Source organism: Alligator mississippiensis, chromosome 13 (genome assembly GCF_030867095.1).
Source record: "Alligator mississippiensis isolate rAllMis1 chromosome 13, rAllMis1, whole genome shotgun sequence".
Lineage (NCBI taxonomy): Eukaryota > Metazoa > Chordata > Crocodylia > Alligatoridae > Alligator > Alligator mississippiensis.
The window spans coordinates 59,310,815-59,338,549 of NC_081836.1; the positions used below are offsets into that span (position 1 = coordinate 59,310,815).

General features: G+C 45.7%; 1 protein-coding gene across 3 annotated transcripts; it reads left to right on the plus strand.

Moving 5' to 3' along the window:
• The first annotated feature begins 5,679 nt into the window (after positions 1-5,679).
• On the plus strand, positions 5,680-27,656 carry IL4R (interleukin 4 receptor). Of its 3 annotated transcripts, XM_014597374.3 has the most exons (11): positions 5,680-5,867; positions 5,955-6,080; positions 12,022-12,131; positions 16,297-16,438; positions 17,165-17,334; positions 18,856-19,010; positions 21,346-21,502; positions 21,920-22,019; positions 23,178-23,256; positions 23,385-23,458; positions 23,553-27,656. In XM_014597374.3, exons 3-11 carry the CDS (start codon positions 12,068-12,070, stop codon positions 26,389-26,391), a joined length of 3,780 nt encoding a protein of 1,259 aa, XP_014452860.2. In that variant the 5' UTR covers positions 5,680-5,867; positions 5,955-6,080; positions 12,022-12,067; the 3' UTR covers positions 26,392-27,656. The 3 variants fall into 3 exon arrangements, with proteins under 3 accessions (XP_014452860.2, XP_019350901.2, XP_014452861.2); XM_019495356.2 differs by having other exon boundaries at positions 5,680-6,080; XM_014597375.3 differs by lacking the exon at positions 5,955-6,080.
• Positions 27,657-27,735: the final 79 nt, after the last annotated feature.

Consider the following 27,735-nt stretch of genomic DNA (forward strand, 5'->3'; position numbering starts at 1 on the left):
GGGCAGGACGTCAGCTGGGGCCATAGGATCCCAGCAAGATAAGCATCCAGTTTCATCTTGAAGGTGTTCAATGAAGGCGCTTGAACCACCTCCGGCGGCAGGCTGTTCCAGACCTTGGGGGCTCGGACAGGAAAGAAATTCTTCCTTATGTCCAGCCTGAAACGGTCTTGTAGTAGTTTGTGACCATTTGACCTTGGTGATGCTGGATGCCACGTTAAGCAGCTTTTTAAAGCAGTAAGCCTAGCAGCCTTTTAGAATTGAGTTCTTTTCAGTCAAAGATTTATACAAGATGAAGAGAAGCCAAGGGTGTTTGTATCTGGATTTATAGCAAGTGGTGGAGCCACTGGGGTGACCCTTATGCCCTGTTTCAAGAGCGTTGCGAAACTTCTCCATGCCATTTCCATCAGCGTTGCTGTAACTCATTTGCTTTCTTGCTCCACCACCACCAGATATGCACAGTTCTCCATTTAGATTGAAGTATTGCCCATTATAAAACATGGTTGTCATGGGATGCTGGTGTCATCCACGCTGTATGGGATGTTTCTCGTTAAGCAATCTCTTTACATATTCCGCATTCTCATCAAGCCAATCTTAAGTTTTCCAGCTATTGGGGCCTGTGTAGACAGTTTCCTTACAGTACTTCCTCTCAATTTCACTGTCATCAGAGGGTCTTTCAGCACTATTCAGCTGGCTTTCCAGTGCTTTGCATAGCTCTTCTTAAACAGTACCATCCTTCAAGCTGTTGAGATTTCACTTCTTCAGAAGCTCTTTTGTCTTAAGTCTGGTAGGTGGCTAGACATGGGTGTTGAACTTTGTTAAGACAAGATGAAGGTCTGTTCAGCAAACAGCCCTTTTCATGGAATTGGTGATCCCAACACCATTGATATCTTTTTGTGTGATGAGGCTGGAATCAGCTGCATGCCAGCGTCTGGAATGGCAGTGTATCCAGATAGATTGGTTTGCTAGGTGAAAGCTGGAAGATGGTGTTTGTAATTATAAGATTTAATATATTAGACCAAGTCTATCTTTCAAGAAGAACCTCCTTTCTGTGAGTGCTTCCAGTGGTCAAGAAGTCCCAAACCTTTCCCATAGCACTGGTCTTTGAGCCATCTGTCAATCTTCTTCGTTTTGCCATGCCTTCACCCTCCTTCTCCATGGACCAGAAGGTTTCCATTGATCACTTAAGCCTCCATTTCTTTTAACATCATCCCTAGGCTGCATAGTTATCCATGGTCCGTTCCAGTGGGAATGCGACAGCATCACTTGTCCCGACATGAACAACAATCAGTGGATTTTTCCCTGCACCCATCAGGATCCTTTTCAGTCTGAGGTCACATCCAGTATCTTTGCTCCTGGCAGATAGCCTAGCCTTCTGTCTCCGGCTCTGTTCTTGTGAGAAGCCTTCAGTTACACTTAATAAGGAGGTCTCCCAGTCATGTGGACCTATCTCTTTGTAGTGCTGAAGTGATTCTTATATACTCTGTCCTCTGTTCATCCTCCTGTCTACGGCTCATTCTGTTCTCTCTCTCTCTGTCTCTGTCATTCTCATTCTCCCAGCAGTTCTGGTTCCTTGCAACATCCATCATCTCTTCCTCTCATGGGGGACCAGCTGCTTTCCTCTTCTTTCTTAACAGCCCATTTTCTGCTTCTCTTTCACATCCTTCAGTGCAGCAAACCTGTTCCTCTGAACTAATTCACTTCCATTTTACATGCCCTTTCCCTGCCTTTTCCTTGCAGTCATCATCTCCCATGAGTCGCTCTTCTCGTCAACCAGGCTTTCCTTCCAGGGTCTCTTGTTTGTCAGATGTCTGTAAATCCTAAATTGTCTCTGTAGCCTCCATCATATTTGGAATCCTCTTTTCATCTTCACCATCAACTCTGGCTGTAGCTCTAGGCCTTAGCTGTTCTCTTACATGAGTTACACAAGTGACATTTCATACAACAACAGCTTCTCCCACATGCACATGCAAGGAGTACGTATTTCCTGCAGTTTCTGAATCCAGTTACCTTCAATCTCTCTCTCCCTGCCCCTACTCTTTGGGTCACTTGTAGTGCTGCCTCAGTTGCTATTATCATCTTTTCTTTCTAGGAACTATCATACCTTAAAAAAACAAAGGACAAAAATCCCCCAAACTCCAAGTTTACCTGCTCCTTGTTTGCTGACTTCTCTGTTGCTGGACTTCTAGGTGTTTGGAAAATGACCAGTACACTATAGGTACTAATTCAAGTAAACAACATGATTAAAAGATGACAGGCGTCCATGTAATAAAATCAGACATCACAGCTGGTCCATGGCTTAGGGTATTAGCAGAAGAGTCAAGGCCAGTGTGAACCACAGGAACTGACCTCCCACACACCCCTCCAGTTCAGATTTTAGACAATACTGAACATGTCCTCACTGCAAAGCTAATTTCAGATATCTGCACATAACTTACTGCTCTCACTGTAATAGTCTGCAAAGTAACACTTGAATTGCTGTTTCCACACACAACTCATTCATATGTGGCACTCAGACTTAAGGGGAATTCACTACTTAGTACTGCATTGAGCTAAGTTGCACTCGAGTCTTTCTAGGTAACTGTGGGAAATTTAGTCTGTTCTTTCTCAGCACACAGGGCATTTCGGAAAGGCCGGTAGTGAATCCTGTACAGCTAGTGTCATGCTGCAGCTGTCCATGGAGAACCAGATTTTTGTGAAACTTTCTAATAAAAATCTTGGGGCTGAGAACATGCATGAAAGAGTTCAACACAAAATGGCAGTTACAGACCAAAGAAGAGAGAGGATTGGAATGGAAGGTTCTGTCGCTGATTTAATAAAAGAATAAGTTAATTCCAGCTGGAATGGAAATTGCAAAGCCTGATGTGATGAGTGCTAAATGTGGTCACTTATCCAAATGATGTCTCAAAAAATCTGAAGTTGCTTAACATCCACCAAGCCTCACTGGGGCCACACAATTCCACTCGCCTTTCTGAGGTTAATTTCCAGAGCTCTAATTGTAAATAAAACTCAGATGTCATGGGCCTGTGGCCATCAGTTTAAAATGACAAAAGGTGCCCAGTGTGGCGGGCCAGTAGGGGGCGCTCCTGCATTGAGCCGCCCACCTCCCTGCGCGCGACCACCTTCCAGGCTCTGAGTGCCTCCCTTGGGTGCCTCCCGTCCAGCCGACCCCTTCCCTGGAGCACACCTGCTAGCCTGGGGTTCCCGCTGCCACCATCCAAGGCTCTGTGCCCGACCCACACGTGGTGGCAGTGGTGGGATCCGAATACCCTGCTGTATTTGAGGCATAATTTGGGAAAAGGAATAGAGTCACTGAAATCCCTTGAGCAAACAATTTCTACTTTGGCATCAGGTCAACTGGATAGTGTAGATAGGATGGCGGACGAGTATGTCCGGTTGACTGTGCCTGAACTGAAAGAACTGGCAAAAGAGAGAGGCCTTCACGTGAAGAAAGGGCTAAAGAAGGACGAGCTGGTTAAACCCTTGTGCACCAGCGAGTCAGGACAAGCGTCAACTTCACGCTCGACAACTGAGTCCGACCCAGAAACACACTCCCGCTCATCAAGTCCGGAGGCCGCCAAGAGATCACCCTCTGAGGGGGAGCGGCAGAGACTCCATGAGCTGGAGCTGAAGAGGATGGAGTTAAAAAGGCTGGAGCTGGAGGCAAAAAAGCTGGAGTTGGAGGTCCAGCGCGAGAGGGAACAACAACAGCTAGAGGTGAAAAGGATGGAGATGGAGCTGGAGGCAAAAAGGCTGGAGCTGGAGGAGAAAAAGCTGGAGGCTCAGCTCCGTCTGCAGAGCAACGGGGGAAACGCGAGCACACTGCAAGCGTCCGGGGAACACCCCAAACTGGACGTCTCAGCCTTCGCTCACTACCAAGAGGGAGACGATCCTGCGGTGTTCCTAAGCAACTTCGAAAGACAAGCCCAGCGGTGTAAGGTGCCAGAGGAAAAGCTCATGATGTACTTGTTGGCTCTGGTAGAGGGTGACATGGCGGTGGTCCTGAACAGCCTGCCCTCAGACGCAGCTGATGACTATAATGCCTTTAAAGCTGCAGTGTCTAAAAGGTTCAAGTTAGGACCGGACTATTTTCGGAAGAAATTCCGGAATACGCGCCCACAACCCAGGAAGTCATTGACTGATTATGTGGCCCTGTTGGATGACACATACATTAAATGGTTAACCGAAGCCAAGGTTGACACTGTAGAAAAGGCAAGCCATCTCCTGGTGCTGGAACAATTCTATTTTTGGTGTCCGAGAGAGGTTAAGACCCTGGTCAGGGACAGGGACCCCAAAGATGCTTCTGAGGCAGCTGAAATTGCAGACTGACTGTTGCTAAACCGTGAGAAGCCTCCCTACTCTGGGAAGGAGCAAAAAGGGTCCCAAAGAGCGGGGAAGGGAGGCCCAGGTCAAAAATGGGAAAGAGGGCCAACTCCTGCAGAGCGCCAGGCGGCCCCTGATTCGGGAAAACCACCCAATTGGGAAAAGAGGGGGTGCTATAACTAGTGAAGAGATCACTAGTGTGAGACTGCCCATCGGGCTTTATGGTTTCTGTGTGTTATTGTTATAACTCGTTTCGTGTTTCAGGTTTTCTTTTTTTTTTTCCTCTTCTTCTGGCATCCCACGGGACCTCCCGGACCTGACATGCCCGGACCCACGGCCCTGAGAGGCCCCGTGTCCGAGCTTATAAAGGAGTGGGGGAAGTGTGGCAGAAATGCCACCGTGGGTGCCCCTCTCCAGAGACCTGTCTCAGCCAGCCTGGGAGGCTGGTGTTTCATTCCTCAGGGGGGGGATCTCCCTCCCTGTCTGCATGACAAAAGCCTGGCGCCTGAATGCTCTGGTCACCTGGGCAGGGGGGAAAGGCCCGGCCCTGCGCGGGCCCAGGTAGCCAGGGATGCGGGGGAGATGGGTCGGCTTGTGGCCAGTATTGGCAGCTTCGATTGGACCAGGCTGCTGGGGTCAGAGAGGTTATTTAAGGGCCCGGGCCAGGAAGAAGGCAGCCATTAGCCATGCGGTCATCCAGGTGAATCTGAGCCTGGCTCTCTCCTCATCACCGCATGCTCCAAGAGTGCCCTGCCTCCAGAGGATACAACAACCACCTCTGAACGATGAGAGTGAGTAAGCTACTCGAGATCCAATTAGATATTTAGCTTACAGTAACTCAGATGCGTTTAAACAGCTACCTCAGCCACCCTGGTTTGCTCTATGGGATTCCTCTGATACTGCTCTACCTTTTACCCTGTTTCCGCCCTACCCCTGTCATCGATAAAGTTCTCCTTGTGACGGGTGTGGGAGACTTATTGAGGGGTGGGTCTAAATTATGCTGAGGAGGCCCCTTAGGTCTGTGGACTAAGGGAGACTTTCCTAATCAGCCCCTGACTTGGGGAAGTGCCCCAAGTGCTGGTATTGGGTCTAGCACCCATTGGATGATCAGGCCTGTGTTCTCCAAGGTGCGCAGAGCCAGAAGTGAGTCCAGAGCCTTGGATGGTGGCAGCGGGACCCCCAGGCTAGCGGGTGTGCTCCAGGGAAGGGGTCGGCCGGACGGGAGGCACCCCAGGGAGGCACTCGGAGCCTGGGAGGGGGTCGGGCGCGGGGAGGTGGGCGGCTCAACGCAGGAGCGCCCCCGACTGGCCCGCCACACCCAGTTTGTGTGCTGCTGTGTTCATGAAGGGAAAGATAGGAAACAGTGCTTGCACTGGCAATAGCTAAGCCCAGTGTGGGGAGGAGAATGAAGAGAAGGAAGTTGCATGCTCTGTGGGTGTTTCCATTTAGTCACAAATTATTTCCTTCTGCTCACTTAGTAGTGTCGCTTCTGGGAACCCTGTCAGGCAGGACTGTACAATGTAGAAGAAGGTGTTTGTTTGCCGAAGGTAAATGAGTGGGCTGAGCATGCAAATTTACTCTGTTAATGAATGCATGTGATAAGGAAATATGCACTAATGTTTACCCATTGAAAGAAAGGAGTTCTTACAATGCCTGCTGTGAAAGTGAAGAACAGAACAGATCTTCCCACTCTCTGGTTGGGACAAAGTTACCTGATGATGAGATTCATCCTCCAGCTCTGAAAATGCGATTTGGATCAGGCAAGTTATACCAGAGGGGTACCATCCCCCCCACAATTTCTATCTGTGGCTGTCTGTCTCTTGTATCTTAAATTTAGCTGAAGGATGTTTTATGCTTGTCTCACTACTTACTAGGGAGAGTTTTTTGTGAACCGCATCTTCTACAAGGTTGACATATATATATGCACTCATCTTTACTGAACATATTTTTACTGAATGTCTGGCTTCGTAATGTTAGTTGGAGGAAAGAATATTTTGTTTTGCCGTAGCTGGAACTGTTCGGCGTTACGCTCACTTGTTACTGGATAGAAATAGCCCAGGAAGGCACAAGTGAAATTCCAGTTATTCTTACTGAACTTTCCCTTGTCTTTCCTGGAAAGTTTTAATAGTCCTTGTCACATCTGAGAACCGGAGATCCATTGGAATGTGAAGGGTGTAAATGTGGTTGAGTAGTTGTAGATGACTGCTGGGGAAGGTACTTGCAGAGTTACTGCTGAAAACCTCTCTCATGTTAGAGCAGTTCAGCTTTAACTCCAACTCCTACTGGAATTAAGCTATTTAGGAAGAAAGTTGAGAGGCTAGATTTCATATGTCAGACCAACATTTGCCATTGGCAGAAATCCATTTTTTCCCTAGGACTATTTAATTCAGGGAAGCCTGTTGAAATATTTCTGTTCCATGATTTGTCATAAAATTCACAGAAAAAAACCTACCACCACAGGAACTCCCCCGCAATGCATGCACAAGCTGTTAGTCCCCCTGTTTGTACTCATGTCTGAGGCCGGGTTAGCCAGTTCACAGTATATTCCACAATCATGCCATTTGGCACTGAATTCGCTCCAGCATGCAGAACCGATCTCCACAGCCTCAGGATTTTACTCTTAAAACAGAATTATATCTTAGTGTTTATGATTTGGAAGAAAACTTAAAAAGTAAACCAATGCCTGTTCTGAGTCCACAAAAAACCCGAGCCAGTAGCAGCAAGAGGACAATGCTGTTCTGGTCATTTTGGCCTGGGACCTTGGAAGACTTGGGATTGTGTACAAGTGGTATATACTGTTTTACCAAGATACCACAAAACTAAATTCAGCATTTTTGCTGGAGACTGAATCAGAACCAGGAGCACGCACATGTAGGAGTATAGGAGGGATGGAAATAAAGGATAATTCATGGAAACATGGTAACATTACAGAAAGCGCTCATAAATTCTGTGGCATAATATGGTCCTGCTGTGCTACGTGTTACAATAGGCTCTGGTATCCTAAATCCCTGTAACTCTTACCTATGCCCCTGAAGTCATTTCTCAATTGAGTAAAGTACAGATAAAAAGCAAAGATAAGCACCTGCAGGTTCTTCCAGACTAGGTTATGCAAGAAAATCCCTTATTGCTGGCAGACAAAGGAAGCCGGATAGTTTATACCCGTTGGTTCTGTATGTACGTTAGGCATAAATGACGCATTGTAGCAGAGGCAAAATGGGGCAGCAGCGGGTGCTGTGCTGCTGATGGCAATGGCAACGTCAGCTGTAGCAGCAGCTGTTTTTGCGCTCCCCAACCCCGCAAGAGGCAGGGGCTGCTGTCCCCATTGCCTCCCTCACTTACATGGCTGTGTCATCGCACCTGGGGCTTTTCTTCTTGTTTGCAAAGGTTCATCCTGGAGTGCACAGACCCGATCCTATTTGCCATCTTAATTCAGTCAACAACAATAAAACAACTTGTTTGTATTTTTCTGAACCACTTTTGATAGGAAGCATCTGTGCCCAATTTATTAAATATACATCTATATATCCATGTGGGTATTTTCCTGTGTCTGAGACATACACGTCTTTTTTTTCTTTTTTTTTTGCAGTCTTGCTGAAGGATACTTAACAATCAGGGTGTAAAGTGTTGTGTTGTGTTGTGTTGTGTTGCGTTGCGTTGCGTTGCGTGAATGGGCCGTGCAATTCAAAGGAATCCATACAGAGGTGGCATTGCAGGAGCAGACAGGAATGATTCACTTGCAAAGAGCATGTGATCAGCCAGTCTGAAGTAAAATGTCTTCTTCCTTCCTCTCAATATCAGGCTTAACATGAGGAGGAGGGAACTATTGTTATTTGCAGTGTACCACCGATGTGGATTGCCCTTTACAGAATGAGAAAAGACACCCCTCTGCCCTGGGCAGCCTACAATCGAGGCCCTGATCCTGCACCTAAGTGCAGCGGTGCAGCCTCCTGGCAGTCACAGCAAACAGAGACAGTGCGAGGGGGGAATTAATCAGGTGACAAAACAAGGGGAGAGGAGAAAAGAGCTTAAGGGATACAGATGTGCTTGGTTTTGGATGCCACAAGGTGGGAGGTGGGGGGTTGAGAGTCTGCGTTATCATTTCATGTTTCGTAGAGATAGTAAATGAGAGGGAATGGCGGTCTCCCCTTTGTTCTCACGCACACACTCACTCGTTACATCCCACCCTTCACTTGGCTGGTGTGATCAGTTCCACTGGTTCCCAGTCCTAAAGATACATCTTCCTCTACTTTCCACTTCTCATCCCAATGCACAAAACTCCCTCCGTCACGTAACGCAAATTCCTCCAAAAACTCACTTCTTCCAAGAGGCCTGCACCCACTGACTTATGTCTGTATTGTGCAATCGTTTGCCATGTAACACCCTTCCCATCCAGACACGAACACCAGAATCTCCCTGTGAGTTACAGATCTTCTCTGGGTCCCCTCTTTGTACAGGCATTTAGCAGAAAAATCATTTAAAAATAACAATAATAATAAAGCAGTGCACCAAATCTATTTCCTGTGGGTTTTTCATATTTGTATATCAAATGAATTGGCTACGAGGATTTTATTCAACTGCTCAATGGATGATAAGCGAGGTTTGGCTCTACTATAATTGTTTTTCTGTACTGTCATTTGATTTTAGGCTTTAAGTTACAACAGGCTAAAGGATGAGACAAGTTGTTCTTTAAAATTGTAAGGCTCAGTTTTTAAACAAGTTAGGTGCCGTTTACATGCATTACATTACATGGCAAATGAAAATTGGGCACTTTTGTGTGAAAATAACCATTATTAATCATTTGCATTTGCAGTTAGTTGTTATGTGTAGCAGCGCATGTACGTTGGATATAAATTTGTTCACCTAATTCACTTACATGCCAGGATTCTAATTTGATTCACTTAATATTAAGAAAAATGTCTGCCATCACATCACCACTTTTTCAGTGGTCTAAGCACTAAACCTAGACCCAAGAATCTCTGACTGCTACTCCCAGCCCTGGCTTTCCTCCACTGTCTTGGGAAAGTCACTCAGCCTTTGTGCTTTATTTCTACTACATATAAACCAAAATATTTGTGTTCACTCTGTGGGGGGAGAGGGTTAGTGTTTGTAAAGCATTTTAAAAATACAATTTGTATAGTTATCTTCTTATAAGCTGGCTCTGTGAAAAAAATGTCAGAGGATGTGGGACAGTTTTGAGATTTAGATAAACTTTTCTTAACCCATGAGCTTAATGTCATAACCTACTGCTTCTATTAAAAGTTAAAGGGAGAAAATATATTGCCGTTTTATTCGAGTAGCAGACTGCAACCCTTTTCATCAAAGCATAGACCTCTTTCTTGTGAGGGAGATATTTTTGCTTTGGGGCCTGCCAACTCATACATATGTTTGCAATACAAGATTCTTTGCCAAATCTGTTTAGAGTTTCTTGGAACACTGATCATGAGACACTATTACTCAGCAGTGAACTGGAAATCAGCCATTTCCTGTCTTGAGAATGCCGGTAAAAGGAGGAGAGAAAGAGGAATTCATATCTTGGAACAGTTTGTCTTACTTTTCAGCTACAGAAAATTCCATTCAAATCCAAAGGCACATGTGTCCTTTTGTCATTTTCTGTTACTCTGCATTCACTCATGTTTTGCTTCTTCCCACACGTTGATCATTCTATTCCAGACTTACAGTTCCCATGTCATATAGATAGAAATGCATGCCCTTTGTAGTCAGATAGACAATAGCTGCTATAGTTAGGACCATATAACAGTTTCCATTCTAGCCTATTTTTCAGTCACTCATACTCTCTGAAACTTTAACCTTTAACATTAAAATTTCCCATGTTTATTCTGAAGAAAGATAATCTTGTTTAAAGTCTGAGCAAAGACCTTTACTTTTTTATTGCTTATGAAACAAGTGGAAAAAGTATTATAAAAAATTGTGATTTTTGAACAGCTGAACAACATGGCGAAGGAGAAGAGGAGCACAGTGCAACCTATCTTATAGTGGGGTGCAACTTTATGCCAAAATAAGTAACAGTCCTTATTGTAACGAGTCTAGATGTAATGAGTGCCAAAGCTGTGGTTTTCTTTACAGGGAGAAAGAGACTGTTTTTTCCTTCTGTGGGACTAGGGACCTTACTTACCTGCAAAGGATCCAGAATGTCCCACGTGCTGAACTCCCTGAAACTGACAGCAAACAAAGCACTAATTGCATTTGCAAACCTTCCCAGCACTTGATAAAGCCAGTGCTTGGCAGATGCTGGCTGCAGCCAGCCTCACCTTTGAAGCTAGATACACATGTACACACACGCATACTGGCACACTTCTAAAATATACAGGAAAATTATTTCTTAACTATGGCAATCATTTAATGAGTTTCTGCTAAAGCAGAATTGTGGCTCTCTCAGCCAGCTTGCTCTTGTCTTGTGTTGTTGATGAAACTCAACCCCAGTTTATTCTACTTTGGCAGTGACGTGAACAAGAGAGGATACTGAACTATCAGCGGCAAAAATGATTCCCTTGTCTTCCTGACTTCTAACTCAAAGAACCCTTGCAAAGTAAACCTCCCCCACCAAATGATTTATTCAAAGAAATTCTCTTCCCGCAAACATGTCATGCAAAAGAAAGCAGGAGACTGGGAACAGAAATAACCTGACAACTATGGCTTTCGCAGTTGTCAGCAGGGCAGCTGCAGCGCACAAATAGAAAATATAAGAACATAAAAAGCACAATATTCAATCAGCCTTCAAGTTCAGTATCCTGTCTGTGCCAAATGCATCTGATCGAAAGGACAAGGATTTAGTCTCAAGCAACTAACATGATGTTGAACACGACTTGTCCCTCTGTCTACCAACTGCAAAGTCATGGTCAACACTGTGTTAGTTAACATGATTCCTCATGACTGTGCTCATACTCAGATGAAAACAAGCCCTCACCATTTCTAATCCAGAACAAGACCTTCCACTCCACAGACTTAAATCCTGAGCAACGTCTTGAAGGATTTGTAAAAGGCTTTTTGAAAGTCCCAATAAATGGTGTCACCTACTATTTAATTTATAACCCTGTAGAATTATAACATATTAAGAAGGCATGTTTTCCTTTTCAGAAATGGGGCTGTTTTGTACCTGTCAAATCACGATTAGGTGTTTAATAATGCTATACTTAATCGTTGTTTCAATCAATTGCCTGATACTGAAGCCAGGCTCAGTGGGCTATAATTCCTGGGATCAGTCCTGACCCTTTTTTATAGACTAGTGTGATGATTGCTTGCTTGCAGGTCTCTGAGTTAGTAGTGGATTTGCATGTTTTTGTAAGTAGATCTGCCATTTATAGTCTTAAATCCTTTCAGGACTCTGGCTTGAACCATGTGGCCCTGGAGACTTGTTCATCCTCAGTGCACTGGCTTATTTCAGAACACTCTCTTTTGACACCTTGGTTTCAAACACTGCCTCATTTTTAGTACCTGAAAAGAGCCAGCCCTCTGTAGAAATCTCTCCTACAACTCTGTGGCAAAAACTTTTGCAGAAAAAAACAAAACAAAACTCTTGAGCATTATGTTTGTCATCCTATTTTGCTGCCTTTCATACAAAACGGCAGAAGACAAGGAACACTCTGGGCGTGCTAAAAGCTAACACCAGGGTAAAGGTAGAAAGAATAGTTCCCTTTGACCAGTTTTTAAACTTAACTAACTTTTATTGTTTTCTTTTGGCAGGGTCCCAGAGCTGATCCTCCTTCAGAACAGGATCTGACCAGTGGTAATGATGACTAAAAACTTGAATACTGCAGTTTGGACCCTTTTCTTGTCATGTGCAGCATATAATGGTATGTTTGCCAGTATTGTCACTTAATGCATTTTAAAGTAATTTATCTATCAATGGTATTTAAAAGTGAGTACAAAGAATTAGCAAGCGTATTATCACCACAGATCAGTGGCATAATAATTAAAAAATCAAAGTCTTAATAAAATGCCTGATTGCACATATTAGGAACATTTATATGTTAGAATAGATTCCCAGGTCTTGTGTATTTTTCTTCTAAAATTTTCAGTATGCAAAGAACAAACTCAGGAACTTAGGGCAGAAATAGAGGTTTGAGTGGCCACTGTTTTAGTTCCCCTGTTATTGCAACTGGCTTTCTGATCTCATCCGTCGCGTGTGTTATGTATGGTGCTCGCATTGCTGTAGTCTGAGTCTCCCCAACATTGTCCCCTGCTAGCCCGAGGAGATCTGCTCCGGAGAGAGATGGCATTAAACTCCCAGAGAGTTCTCTCCAGACAAGGATGGCTCAGCGTGTGACAATGCAGCCTGCCATCGGCAGCACAAGTTTAGAGGCAGATGTACTGACCAGGAGGAGAGGGAGCCAACAGCCCCTGCCCAGCACAACGGCTTCAGATTATGTCTGAGGCTCCAAACTGGGCGGTTGTGATCTTTCTCACAGCTTCTGTTTGGGGGAAATATCTCTTGGAACATGTTTTCGGTGCTGCCCAGCCCAGCTGGCGTTGCTTGAGGAAGGATAACCTAACCCCAAGTACAAGACGTGTCCTAAACCCTTAGCGCTGCTCCCTGCTTGGTGATTACCCACCTAAGATCCTGTCTGCTTCCACAAAGGTCCAGCTGACCTAAGAGGAGGTGAATTGGCCCTAGCGGTGCAAGTGTTCTTCTTCTAGATATCTGTTCTGTTATTTCACTGGGGATTGGAGTTGGACTGAAGAGCAGATCGTTGTCAGGAGCACACCTTTATTCTCTTTAAAGTCGGTGCCAGGTTTTGCTTTCAGTACAGTTTTTTGGTAGCTCCAAAAATCCATGATTTAAAAATACCTTTCTGTGGTACAAAAATGTCATTAGCTAATTTCTGTGATATCCATGGGGCCAGACCACCTGCCAAAGATATCAGTGGGGGTTTTGCCATTGAACTGAAAAGCATGATCAAACCCCAGAAGTGCATATTCTCTGTGCCATGTAACTAGAATAATCTGAGATTTTTCTTTTTTTTTTCTTTTTTTTGTATCTTGGTTTTCCCGCCCTTCTTCAATGTTTAGTTTTTACAGATTTTTTCTTTAGAATTACCTTCACGTTTCAAGCTTCTTCATTATATTTTTTCTAGTTGAGGATGAAAAAAGAAGTTCAGTATCTCAGTTCCCTTTTTCAATTATATGAACTGAAAGTAAACTTTGTACTGTATGTGGTTTCAAAAGGAAATTTTAAAAGATCTGAGGTTTTAAAAAAAATGAACAAAAGATGGAAAAGGGGGAAGGTAACAAGAAAAGAATATGGACAGTATGTTACGAGTTATAGGGAAACAGCAGGTATGGCAAAAGACCAAATGAATTAATTAATGCTGTTAGGCAAAGCATTTTAAGAGAATAGGAAAGCCTTTTTACAGCTCAATAGTGGAAATAAGCCCATTTAACATAAGTGGAGAATTAAGTTAATGAGGGTAAAACATGAGAATAAAAATACAGTTGAGATAGAATTTTAAAAGAAGGATTCACTTCCTTTTAGAGGATAAACAAAACAATTTAGATAATAAAAATGAAAGAAGAGCCTGTAAATTATCAAGAGGGTAAGGAGTAGTTAAAGAGTATTTTTAAAATCTAAACCTATACAAATGAATAATACCACTTTAGGGACAGGAAGGACATTTCTATATTTCTAATATAGTTGTTTGTGGAGAATCATCGACAGTGCAGAAATAACTGAAGACAACAGGGACATGAGTGTGACACCGATGTTCAGAAAAGGAGGAGAAAGAGTCTAGCGATCATTTATCATAAGACAACTTCCACCCCAGTGCAATGAAACAAAACATTCATTAGGCACTTAGAGAACGGGGCCATGGACAGCAAGCAGTTCTGGGGTTTATAGAGAATTAACTTTGCCAGACAAGTTAGATTACTAATTAAGTTACTATCTGTACTGAATTTAAAAAGCGGTTCTGGATATTGTAATCCTCACTCATTTGAGTAGTTCTGTTCAAACGAGTGATTCCTACTAAACTAAGTAGAATTACTCAAGTGATTAAAGACTGCATTAATAATTAACACTTGAAGGACTGCACTTTTAGGAGAGGAAGTGAAAATGACAGATATGCGGATTTTAATGAATATTTAAGAACATACACCACCAATAGTAAGAAACAACAGAGCACCTAGCTGGGTCATGTTTCCAGTGAAGTACTACAGAGTTCAGGGTTAGAGGCTTTAGCATCTTTGTTACAAATGACAAGCATGTTCATGAAATCTGCAGATTATACTAAATAAGGAAGAAATGGGATTACTAGTTATGGCAGCAAAATAATACAGAGGGGCCTAGAGAGATTAGAAGCATGGGAAGGTCATCAAGAAATTAAATTCATCTTGGAAGATTGAAACTAATCTCTGAGACACAATCCAGAACCCAGTGCAAGGGAGGGGTGGCTGAAAGAGCCCTAAAAGGTGAGAGAGGGTGACAGATTCATCCTCATTTTGCGATGTGATGTAGCAGCAAGAAAAGGGTCAGTAAAGTTTTGGGCTGCAAATGCATCATGTCCTGCTTGCAGGAGAAATCGCCTCTCTCTCAAACCCTTGTGAGAATACAGCTGGAATAGTTCCAGCAGGCACTGTCCTAGGAGCCTCATTACCAGAAACACTTCTGAAAAGTGGGCAAAGTTTAGAGAGCATCAGTAACAGCCATCAGGGGTCTGGAAGGGACAGGTACTCAGAGCAAGCCCGGGAAGTTATATTGATATAGCGCACATAAAAGATGACTGGAAGGATGCAGGAAGTGCCTAGAAATATCAAAAAGGCCAAGCACCAAGGAGAGTGATGAGTTACCTGAGGAAATACAAGGGGGTGGCATTTACTGACTTGTTTGTCACATTTTCAAACTTCAGGTCATACATCCTGTTAGTCTTCAGGGTTACACAATCTCATTGACACGCTTGTCCTCCCAACACCTCCATGTTTTCTGTGTTCCATTCACATAAGGCATCTCGGTTCACGGTAGACTGTTAATCTCTTTGGAGCAAGAACCATGTCCTGCTATGTGTTTTCAACACCTAACAGCACGGGTCCAGTCAAGAGCTTTGAGCACTAGCACAATAAAATAATCAGTACTTATAAGGGGCATAACTAAGGAAAATGGAATTAAATTAAGAAAAATATTGTCCAGGGAAACTTCTTGCTAGGGAAGTTTCATAGTTGGTCGGGTCGGAAGTGTCCTGAGCAGATCATCAAGTCTGACCCCCTGCCATGGCAGGAAAGAGTACTGGGTCAAACGACCCTGGCGAGGTGTTCATCCAGCCTCCTTTTAAAGACCCCCAGGGTCGGAGCCAGCACCACTTCTCTTGGAAGTTGGTTCCAGATCGTAGCCGCCCTGACCATGAAGTAGCGCCTCCTGATGTCTAGTCTGAATCTCCCCTCTGCCAGCTTGTGACTGTTATTTCTAGTCACTCCTGGTAGTGCTCGGGGGAACAGGGACTCCCCCACTGCCTGCGGGTTCAAAGTCAGAGGGAGCAACGAAAGACCCTGTGGTTGGGATGTTTAAAAGACTGCACAAAATACTAGAAGGCTTCCTGTAGGCAGTAACTTTGTTTTGACTCACAGGAAATTATCTGCATTCTGACCTGATCGATCTTGTCCATTGCTAATGTTTATGAGTTTGTTATACTATGATCAACCTTTGATAACATTAGGCTAATCTTGTAACAAACTTCCCAGTGGCAAAGTTTAAGGGCCTGAAATTAAGTGAGCTGTGAGTCATTTGGAAGCCTCTGACAAATATTTCTGTTGCACTGCCTTTTCTTTGGGTCTCAGGGGATCTAGAGATTCAAGAGGTCTAAGCTTTGTGGAATCTCTTTCCATTTAACCAGAAAAAAGGAGAGCCACTTTCATGCCCTTCAAATTATTCTTTTTACAAAGAAGGATTTTATATTACTGGGTACCAGACTTTGTTAATGTTCATTTATTCCCTGAGTGCTCCCACTACTCGGTGTTTTGTTGTTTTCCTAGTTACAGCAACAGGAGTCATAGAGGGATTCAAGTGCTTCACCGACTATGCCAAAGAGCTGGTTTGTCAGTGGGGGGTGCACGCCCGAGTGGACTGCTCCGAGGTATTTCTCCTTTACTACCAGAATCAAGATTCTACATCTCTGTGAGTATTGATGGACTGATCTGTGACTGTTGCTGAAACATTACATGTGCTGTCACCAGGAGCCACTCTGCCCTGTTCTCCATGGGCACAAGGCACTGGGGACACCGCAGAATCAACCTGCCTGTGTTGGACATTCCCCAACCTCCACCTGACGCACACACACCTGCAAATGACTGGACTAAGATGCCAGGCTGCAGCCCTGGGGGAGTAGATTGTCCCCTACCCCAACCCTGGATCCCATTGGCTCTCCAGTGCATACAGCCAGTGTTCCCAGGACCCAATCCTTGCTCCTACACATGCAGCATCCCTGGTCCTCTTGTACAGAGTGCCACTTCCCCAAGTAAAGCACCATTTCCAGGCTGTTCCTCACCATCCAATTTCTCCCTGGAGGCACCCAAGTGACCTTGCTTCAAGCAGGTTGAGTGACCTACCTAAAAGCCTGTCACCACATGCATGCTGTCCCCGACACAGAAGAGCGAGGGAAATGCACTTCCTGTGCTCATCCTTCCCCTAATGACCAGTCTGTACATTTCTGCATTTGGATTTTGCTGGGAGGGGCAGGGAGCTGAGTGTTTCTCACTCAGTGTGTTCTGAAAAGCATTCAGCTTCCTTATCTTTCAGGTTCCTTCACCCAGGGAGCCTTAGCCAATGATACTGAACATGGCTTGCATGTTTGCAGTGCTGAATGCGATATAAAGATTTTATCATTTCCTGCCCATTTTTCAGAAAACAGGAGTGTTTCCCTAAGAATGAAGAAGATGGCAGCAGGAGCTCCACCTCCAATTGCACTTGTACAATTCTGCCTGAGTATTTTGTATACGGCTCAAGATACAATTTAGAACTGGAGTTTAACAAGATGCTGGTGTGGAACGACACTATTCAGCCTGCATTAGTTGGTGAGACACTGCTTTTTTTAAGTTTATCATGGGTATATTCCATTCATAAGAATGTAAGAACATTAGAAGTGCCATCCTGCGTTAGACCAATGGTACCTCTAAGACCAGCCTCCTCTCTCCATCTGTGACAATATTGGACGCTATACAGGGAGAGCATCAAACCAGGGATCTGTAGAGTGAGCTAGTCCCTATTCAGTACCCTCCCTGGCATCAAACATTTATTGGGTTAGAGGTGCCAGAGGAAACATCTCCAACCGTTCTGTCCAGGAGCCATTACTACGTCTGTCATCCACGAATTTGCCCAGTCCCTTTCTGAGCCTGGTTCTGCTCGCTCTCTCCACCACCTCCTCTGGCAATAAATTCCACACGTGAACTATGCACTGTGTAAAAAATAAAGTATTCTCTCTTGTTAGTTTTAAATGTGTCACCTACTAATTTCAGCAGGTGTCCCCTAGTTCCAGGAATCTGGGACTCAGAGAACAGCAGTTCCCTGTTCATTTGGTCCATTGCCTTCATGATTTCATAGACTTCTATCATACCCTGCTCAGCCTCCTCTTTTTCCAAGTGAAGAGTCCCAGCCTTTTTAGTCTTTCCTGGTATGGCAATTGCTCAGTGCTCCTGACTATTTTGGTTGCCCTTCCATACTTCACATTCCCCAACCAGCCACCTCACCAACATTTCTCCAGTGTTTCCACTCAACTGACTTGTGTCCCTGCTGTTGCCAGATATCTATATTTGTCTTCATTTCTGTGACAAGAAAACTCTAGAAAAATATCTTTCAAATTCTTATTAGCAGTCTTTGACAGAAACTAAAAAAAATCTTCTGGGTCTTCATGAATCACACTGACCAGAACAAATATCATCTTCTCTGGAATACAAAGTAAAATAAAGTATCTCATATTTAAACAGCTAATGCTCATCATGTTAGCAAAATTCAGTCCACTACAAACAAAATGTCGTCGACTGAACACATCAAAATCCCTAAACAACCTGATATTTGAAGAATCCCTAAATAAAACAGTTCATTTTACAATCTGTATGTGAGTAAACAACTAAATTAATTAACATCCATAACATTTTGAAAAGAAAGAGGTCCAATAGGAAAATTTATAGAAATTCTGTAGGGCTACAGAGTTTGTCTACAAGCCCTCTCCCACCCTCCCACCCCCCAGCTGTAAAAATAAAGCTACAAAAGTGGAAATACTGCATTACCCATTCAGCATCTTTTCATCCTCTCAGAGAAGTGTACGTATAATTTAGCTGTTACATGGACATGACATTTTGGGGTGAAGTGGAATATCCTACTTCACATTTCTGAGAGGAACACAGAGGACCCTGCCCAGGATTTGTGGCCCCTGCGCATCTCATCAGCATTTAAGCCCTGTGCTAAGTGTGTGAATGCATGGCCCAGGTCATGTGTACAGGGTGGTCTGTGAAGAATACCCCTTCTTCTGCCCACTCTCCTGAGTCAAGGTTCCCACTTTACAGTGCTCTCCCCAACTTTTTTCTTTAACAATGCAGTTAAACCAAGAGCCCCAAAACTGCTTGAGGTACAGCAGTGCAAGAACAATAACTTCAACCTGAGTTGGGAGAGCAGCTATAGTAAAGAAGACATGATCTATGGAGCATCGGTGTCTTACGAAGTTAAATTTTGGATAAAACAACATCCAGAAGAGGTAGGAGCTTCCTGTTTCTTTGCTTTCTGTCTCTTGTGCTTGAATCCAGCAGGGGATGGGTGAGTGCTGTCCCATCATTTTCCCTCAGAAGGGCAGTAATATACAATGGTAACCCTTGCCTCGGTGATATCAGTGGGAGCTCAAATGGGGGACTAAACGGGGTGGCTCTCATCTGAGCACTGCATGGAGGATAAGCCATGTCTGTGCAAACTGTCAAAGCAAGAAGCCACTCAGAGCAGATGGGAGTGAAGGTCGTCATAGGCTTGCTCTGGCTGTGTGGGCATGATGAGGCTTGACTCTGCCCTGGGCTCTGTGTCTTCGGTGGGGCTCAGACGTGTAGCCAGTGGCTCCTGGGCTAGGGACAAGTAATAATATTGGCATCTCCTGAGCAGTAGCTCCTGGTGGCACCAAAAGGCAGCCTCACAGAGAAAGATTGCTGTGGCGGAGCACCAGCAAGGTGCTCGCCACTTGAGGACTGTTGCAGGCAGTGAGGGAGCCTGCTTTGTGAGCAGCAGGGAAAGCCTCCCCTAGGAACCATTTTAAGGGGGAAGGTGGGTGACAGAGCACTTTTGGTGTATGCCACTTTAATGAGGAGAGCAGGCATCCACCAGGTGCAGACCAGCCCTGACCTGGTGGCCATTTTACAGTCCTGGCTGTCAGGGCGGTGGCAGCAGTTTGCTCCCAGCAGCCAATGGAGCAACAACACCCGTCTGAGCTGCTGCTCATGGAACATCTTGGAGGTAAGGGCAGGAGCTAGGAGGATGGCAGGAGGCTCCTAGTCCTGGGCATGACTGAAAACTGCACCCTGCCAGGGAAGGGAGGCCTGGTGGGACTGGCCGTGGAAGGACAGTCCCCCAGAAATGTGGAGCCAGTTACCTCCCTGGTGCAAGGTAAGTAGGAGCACCTTAAGACTGCAGCCCCACCACCCAATGGGTTATGAACACTGGAGGGGAGTAGAGCCAGGCATGCCCAGGGAGGGACACCTGAGCCCAGAGTGGGTAGTGGGGCCAGGTGCGCCTATCAGGAGGCACCTGAGCCTGAAAGGGTGGAAGACTCTGGAGACTAGTGGAGCATGTTACCCAGAGGGGCCAGGGGTGGAGTTAGTCCAGTGTTTGGTAAATTGCCCGGCCACCACGTAGATGAGGGTTGTGGGAGAAGCCCAAAAGGCTGCGCCAGGGCTGGCCAAGGAGTTCAGAGACAAGCCTGATGGCCTACATGGTCACTCAATGGAGCAGGGCAGGGAGAATGTGGCCCGGTAAAGGGCATGAATGCAAGAGACCTGGTAAGAGTGGGTGGAGTGGTAGAGGCCCCAGTGAGAGTGGGGTGGTATGTGTGAGGCCCCAAACAGGGCAGCATGAGGGGGCCTAACAATGTGCTGAGTTGGGCCCAGCCTCAAGCCAGCACATAACATAACTCACAGATGTCTTCTGCGAGGCATGGGACACGATAAGGGAAGGTTGGAGTTGTGTGTGTGCCACTCTTTGACATCAGGGTGCTCGAAGGGCAGCCACCCGCCTAATTAACATCCCAATTATTTAGCAAAAAGGCATGGCAGGCGAGTAAGGTGGGCAGCTTGCCCAAAGACAGGTGGTCAGGCTGGCACTGTGACCGGGCCTGGGAGTTTGCCTCCGTCACAACTGCACAGATCTGTGCGCCCCGGCCCTTCCCCATGTCAGTACTGGAATAGTTAATAATAGTGCTGTTTAAATAAGCACCATCAGGCACCACTCTCAAAGGTGCATAGGTCAGTTCTGCCCCTCCCAGCTCCTTCCCAGGCTCTCTGCAGCCTCAGGAAGATGTTGCAGAGTTGCATTTGAGTTTTGCTTTTGGCATTTTCCCCACAAAGCAGAACAGCCAGAGCTCCTATTTGTTTAAAATGAAAGTTAAGATGTAGCCCAGAGTGGTGACTTCAGAGAGGTGCCAAGACACTGTAGCATTGCAGACTGGCCCAGTGCAAGACCTGAATACCCCTGAATTGATGTTTCACTAAATTCAGGGTTTTAATGACATGCCTAGAGTACTGAAGTTCAACAGTAATTGGCTTAGGTTTCAGAATGAATCAGATTCAGTTTGCTTTGTTTAAATCATTCAAATAAAATGTGTGTGTGTGTGTGTCAATAGCTTTAACTCACTTGAAATTGTAAAGCAAGTAATTGTATTTCTCTTCAAGTGTATCTCAGTCTCTGGTTCACCAGCACATAGTAGTAAGACGGTTACAGCAGTAAAATCAATGTTCTACACTCACAAAACTTGATATCCTGCTTGGCACTGTTGGAAACTAAACACATATTATTCCACGTTCTCCAGCAAAGTGTGTTTCCTTGCTGTTTTCCAGGCAACTGTAGACAGTATTACCTACCAAACGACAAGTTTTGAAATCTTGGCAACCCGGCTAAAGCGAGGGTTCAACTATGTTGTAAGCATACGATGTAAATATCCAGACTACACAGAAACTTGGAGTGAATGGAGCAACACTGCTGAATTTCAGAGTGGTGAGTAGTAGTGACAGCAGAACCCAGCAGAAAGGTACCGCAGGAGTTACAAACTGCATGGTATGCATCCCACTGCATTCAATCCTTCTGCGTAACTCAGCACAACATAACCAGTAAGCCCCGGGGGCTGCTAACGCAAAGATCACTGTCAGTGTTTATGGTCCAGCATTATGGATGTAGACCAAAAGTGGCACAGACTGAGAAGAAAGATGACCTAGCTCACATTGACTCATTGCCTTCAAGAAAACCCTGAGTGCCATGGCCATAAATCCTCATGCATTCAATGCCTGCATGTGGGCTTTGTTTCAAGATGGCATTATGTTAGGGTGTATAAAAGAATACTGTCCTTGATTCTTATCAGCTGTGCTTATATATTTTCATATATGTAATGTGTGTGTAAATGTGTTTATTTTACAGATAATGGGATAACTTTAGAAGACTATCTGCAGCTAGTTGTTCCCATATCCTGCTCACTGATCATGGCTCTGATTTTAATGTGCTACTTCTGTTTCTCCAAGTATGTATCATTCTGCACGCAGGTTTGCAGAACCACAGCTTGCACAGATATGCAGAAAAATGGCATGCACAGTAGCATAGTACCCCAACACTTTATAATAAAGAAGCACCTGCTACCTGAGGATCGACAAGGAAGCTTTTCACAAACATGAAGTAAACTTAATGTGACCTTTCAGAACTAGTAATGAATATGTACTGTTGGTCTGATTTGAACAGGGTACATGAGTGTGGTCTCAGTAAAAAGCTATATTCTGGTAAGAATATTACCTCCTTTTACAGAAGGGAAAACTGGAATACTGAGAGGTCAAAAGGAGCCGGACAGAGCCTGGGATAGGAGCTCTGCACTCCTGTAATCACTTTACATGGCCCCTCTACACTCACCTACCTCTGCTGTTGTGTGGTGAGCTGAGCTTCATGGGGACCTTTTGAAGCTTATAAGAGTATTCAAAACAACCTGAAATCCTGCATGAAAGGCTGACATGACTGTGAGAGAGGCCATTCACCACAGTAGTCTGAAGTGAGGCAGAAAGCAGGGCAAAGAGGCACCCTATAGACTACCCTGTTCAGAGAGGCATGAGCTTTTGTGGGCTACAGCCTGCTTCATCAGAACCTGATTTTATGTGATTTTAAAGGGCAATATCTGCACTCTCAGGCTTCCTTGTCCATGCCCAGGATAAATCCTCTGCAAAACCCTCAAGATTTGGTCTGTAGACACTAAAAACAGCAAAGGCAGGCAATATAAAGTCAAGGCATTATCAGAGAGAATCTTCTTATCTTTGAAAGTATTCTCCATGTCAGAAGACTATTTTTTGTCTGGGGGCACCAGCTTTATTAGTTTATCAATAGCGTTAATCTCTATTCATCTGTAGCATTAATTACACTTTATTTATGAAGAATATGGATTTACCTGTTTTCTCGCCATAGCAAATAATGTGCAACTGTGGTTGCAGGGACCAGTTAAACATTGAAACAAGCCAACATGTTTACACTGGTTTGCTGGCAAACAGTCACTCCTGGATTACGTAGAACAAGTATTTCCTGCTGCTGGAACACGCAAACAGCTTGGGGAAAGAGCAAGTCAGGCAGGATTTCTGTGGTGTGCGTGGGTGGGACCAAAGGTGAAGGCAACTAAGAGCAAACTCTGGTTCTTGCTTTGCAGAATTAAGAAGGAATGGTGGGATCAAATCCCGAATCCGGCCAAGAGCCATTTGGTCGTAAAGAAAGTCAAGGGGGCTCAGGTATGAGATCAAAGTGTGTTACAGAAACACTGTTTCCTGTTTGTTTAAAGAACAGAAGATGTAGCACAGTCTGATATTGACTGTGGTGCAGAGGAGTATGGAGACTAAGTCTGTTGTGTCTGTATTAGTTTTCAGTCTTGAAGACAGTGCGCAGCATTGATGAAATTAAGGCACCTTTCCCTGACATGAAACAGAGTCACTTGTAAGTACGATCAAGAAATTGTCTCTGCCTCACAACATAACATGTTCTACTGTTACATAAATAGTAATTGCATTTTCCTTTTCTTCACCCAAAGCACAAGTTGTAAGAAGTGTCTGACTCGAGGTCCTTCACAACAAAGCTTGAAGGGAACAGACAATATCAGGAATACTGAGAAATCCTGCATCTGTCTAACGAAGCCTGAAGAATGGTTCCCAAAAGGAAACAATGCTGTTTTAACTCCTGAGACCACTGTGGTTGAAGAGTCTCTTGAAATCTCTGAGTGCTCAACAGGCACCAAGACAGAGATCCCAGAGGAAGATGAAGATCAGAAACTGATATCCCAGTCATGGGAAGGCAGTGCCAACAGTTTCACAGGGCACATTGTACATGACAGTATGTTGGAAAATATGTTTATTGACGTTTGCGGGACCAATATGCATGATACCCAAGTCCCAGACTTTAGCATAGTGGAGCTTCCAACCTTTGAGAATAGCAAATTAGATAATTCATCACAACAAACTACAGACAATAGTGAGGTCGGTGACCAGCTGTCCTGTGACCCTTTCTGTGGTTTCTCCTCTTCCACTGCAATCCCACAGGACGAGTACAATGGCAGTGCAGTGAGCCACATGTCCATGCGGTCAGAAGACTCCTGTGAATCTGGTTATCAGAGCTCTAGCACAGACACGGCTTCTCCCCGGGCAAAGAGTCCTCCTGACGGGCTGCATCAAAGCCACAGTCCTGGCAGTTCTGACCCCTGGCACCACTTGTTGGTCTCAAATCAAACATTGCCAACTGTCCCTGTCCCTGAGAACACACAAGGCCCAGCCTACAAGAGCTTCAGCAGCCTCCTGGCCACGACCACAGAGCCATGTACCATGGGCTACAAGAGCTTTGGCAGCCTCTTGGCAACAACCGTGGAGCCATGTAGCCCAGCCTACAAGAGTTTCAGCAGCCTCCTGGCCACAGCCACAGAACCATGTGACACAGCCTACAAGAGCTTTAGCAGCCTTCTGTCTGCAGACACGGAGCAGTGTAATCCAGCCTACAAGAGCTTTGGCAGCCTTCTGGCTGCAGACACGGAGCAGTGTAATCCAGCCTACAAGAGCTTTGGCAGCCTCTTGGCCACAACCATGGAGCCAGCCTACAAGAGCTTCAGCAGCCTCCTGGCCCCGGGCACGGAGCCGTGTGACCCAGCCTACAAGAGCTTCAGCAGCCTCCTGGCCCCTGGCACAGAGCCGTGTGACCCAGCCTACAAGAGCTTCAGCAGCCTCCTGGCCCCGGGCACGGAGCCGTGTGACTCAGCCTACAAGAGCTTCAGCAGCCTCCTGGCCCCGGGCATGGAGCCGTGTGACCCAGCCTACAAGAGCTTCAGCAGCCTCCTGGCCCCGGGCACAGAGCCATGTGACCCAGCCTACAAGAGCTTCAGCAGCCTCCTGGCCCCAGGCACAGAGCCATGTGACTCAGCCTACAAGAGCTTCAGCAGCCTCCTGGCCCCAGGCACAGAGCCATGTGACCCAGCCTACAAGAGCTTCAGCAGCCTCCTGGCTCCAGACACAGAGCCATATAACCCAGCCTACAAGAGCTTCAGCAGCCTCCTGGCCTTGGGCACGGAGCCATGTAACCCAGCCTACAAGAGCTTCAGCAGCCTCCTAGCTCCAGACACAGAGCCATATAACCCAGCCTACAAGAGCTTCAGCAGCCTCCTGGCCCAGCACACAGAGCTGTATAACCCAGCGTACAAGAGCTTCGACAGCTTCCTGGCCCACTCCCTGGCCAGTGATCACCTGGTTCCAAGGGTGGAAGCCAGGAACTCATCATTGTTCATGGAAGAGGCAGCCCATCATCACATCCTTGGTGACCAAAGATGTGACACCAGCCACAAGCCTAATTTTGACAACACCTGTTCAGAAAACATGGACTTCCCATGTCCTCAGGCTCACACAGAAGACAGGCCTTTGCCTTTCCTGCCAGCAACAGAAAAGTACAAACAATTCACAAGCCAAAATGTTCCAAGCAAAACAGATGTGATTTCCTCCTCCCCTAGATCTAATCCCTCTAGTTACCAGCTTTCTGACATCACTGCCAAGCATAGTAATGCCAGCTGTGACAATGACAGCAAGGCAATGTTTGAACCACCTTATAAACCCTTTACTAGCCTTTTGCACAGCAACCTCAAAGAAACACTTCCAGGAATCATGGTTTGTGACTCTGACCTGGGGAGAGAGGAGGGCACACATCATACCTCACACAGTATTGACTCAGATGTTACTGTGAGCTTTGCCGCTGGTCTGAATTCCAGAGAGGATCTTGTACAAGACAGCAGGAGCAGCCCTTGGATGATCAGTTCCAGTGAATCTTCTCCACACGGCGAACATGAAGACAGCGTGGAAGAAAAAACGTTCTTACATTCTTTGGATTCCAGCTGCCATGGCTGCAAAAGCACAGGGACAAGCACAGAGGAGACAGAAAGTGGTCCTGCTGACTCTACGGGTGAAGAGGTGCCAGAAAGCAGCAATAACACGTGTCCCGCTCCTAGGTGCCTCAAACACGGCCATTTAAGGAAGCGAGGAAATGCAGGAGAAAGTAGAGAGACGTTCCAGAGCGCTGTGAGCGTGAGCTGCAGCTGTGCAGTTAACACAGAAGAAGAATCACTGAACAACAGAAATGTACCTACGTCACCCTTAGAAAGAAATCAAACTGCAGAGCCCCTGGAACTCCAGAGCTCAGGAGAGTTCACACTAGGTGGCCTTTTTGTGGATGGCTTCTGTCCAGATTTTGGCTGCCTTCACCTGGAGCCGTCCACAATGGCACCTCTGGTTAAAAGAGCTCAAATGGAGCTCCTGAGCAAGAGCAGCAGCATGGACCAGAAAATGGTGAAACTTGCCCAAGCCCTTGCCCAGGAAGGCAATTGCTATATGAAGGTAGTCTAGACAAGCATAGCAAGGTAACAGCCAAGTTTGCCCTTGGGAATAAACTGTGGGGCAAATGCTTTTGTGGGCTGCCATGTCCACATCTGCTCAAAAGCTGGTGACCTGCTGACTTGGGCTCTTGGAGGCAGTTAGTTCATAACCCTCCCAGGGAATAATGGCAACACAACAGAGACTGAGCAAGAGTCTGCCAGGCCTGATCCTGACCCTACAAGTAGCAGCTGCATGGGCTACAAGCTCCTGTTCAGTCTAGCTACTGCAAGACTATTCTGGCCCTGTATGTTTGCATGGGAACCATGGACACTGCAGCCCAGATTCAGAGGTGGCTGGAAAGTGGTTTCATGTGCAAAAGAGCTACAAGAATATGCAGTTAAAGTAGGAGGTGGCTACCTTTCACTGATATATCCAAATGCCCTCTGATTAGCTGATTTTCAGTGGACGCAGGGGGATTGTGGCTGACCCAGCATGGGAAAGAAGCCCATAGAAGTATCCTCTCATGCTCTGACGCAGTGGCTGGTGCTCTCTATCCTCAAGCAATGATAGCAGTGAGCCGGGTTCTGATCATGGAGGTGGTGGGGTCACTCCACAGTCACTCTGCTGAAGGCCGTGGAGTTACTTCTTTAACCAAACATCTTTAAAGGACACATGTGCAGGAAGCTGGCCCAGAGTGGGGTCCAAGCTTCCTCAGCTCCATGTGTTCCACCAGCTTTGCGTACCCTGGAAATGACACTTGTAACTGAGATGGCATATGCCCCCTGCTACATAATGATTCCCAGAGCTTCAGCTTGAACTGTGACCTCCGTCAGTGCCATGGTATCACTGTAAATTGCACTGTACATTCCACGGGAAGGACTTTACCATGGGGACAGTGATACAAAATAGTTCATGAGCTGCAGCAAACTCTTTGTATTTGTTATCTCGAGCCAGCTCACATTGCTCAGAAATCCTGTTCCTACTCCCTCTGTAAACAGAAAGGGCAAGCCAGCTCAAAGAACATGCTTGCTGTCACTGTTTAACTCTTCTCTGGGAGAACCTCGTCCTTTGGTATCCTCAACAAACCTCAGGCAAGGTTGCCAGTGCCCCAGCTACATCTCTGCTGTGATGGTAAGGGGGGGCACAGACTCAGGAGGGCACTTCCCAGTGAGGTGCACGTACTCAGATGTCTACATTTGTGCAGGCATCGCTACTCAGCCAGCCGCCTGGAAGGGAATGAATGTCACTGCTCGTTGTTAACATGGTGAGGGGCACATTAAAGGTCTTGACCAGAATTCCCAGGTAGACGCTGTCCTTTCACTCGATAGCTTTAATTATGTGTGAAGTATTCTGTACATCCACCACGGGGTGAGT

Coding starts and splice junctions, on each gene's coding strand:
- IL4R (XM_019495356.2), top strand. CDS start 12,068: ATGATGACTAAAAACTTGAATACTGCAGTTTGGACCCTTTTCTTGTCA. Junction 12,132..16,296: donor GTCATGTGCAGCATATAATG/GTATGTTTGCCA, acceptor TTGTTTTCCTAG/TTACAGCAACAGGAGTCATA. Junction 22,020..23,177: donor TGCTACTTCTGTTTCTCCAA/GTATGTATCATT, acceptor CTTGCTTTGCAG/AATTAAGAAGGAATGGTGGG.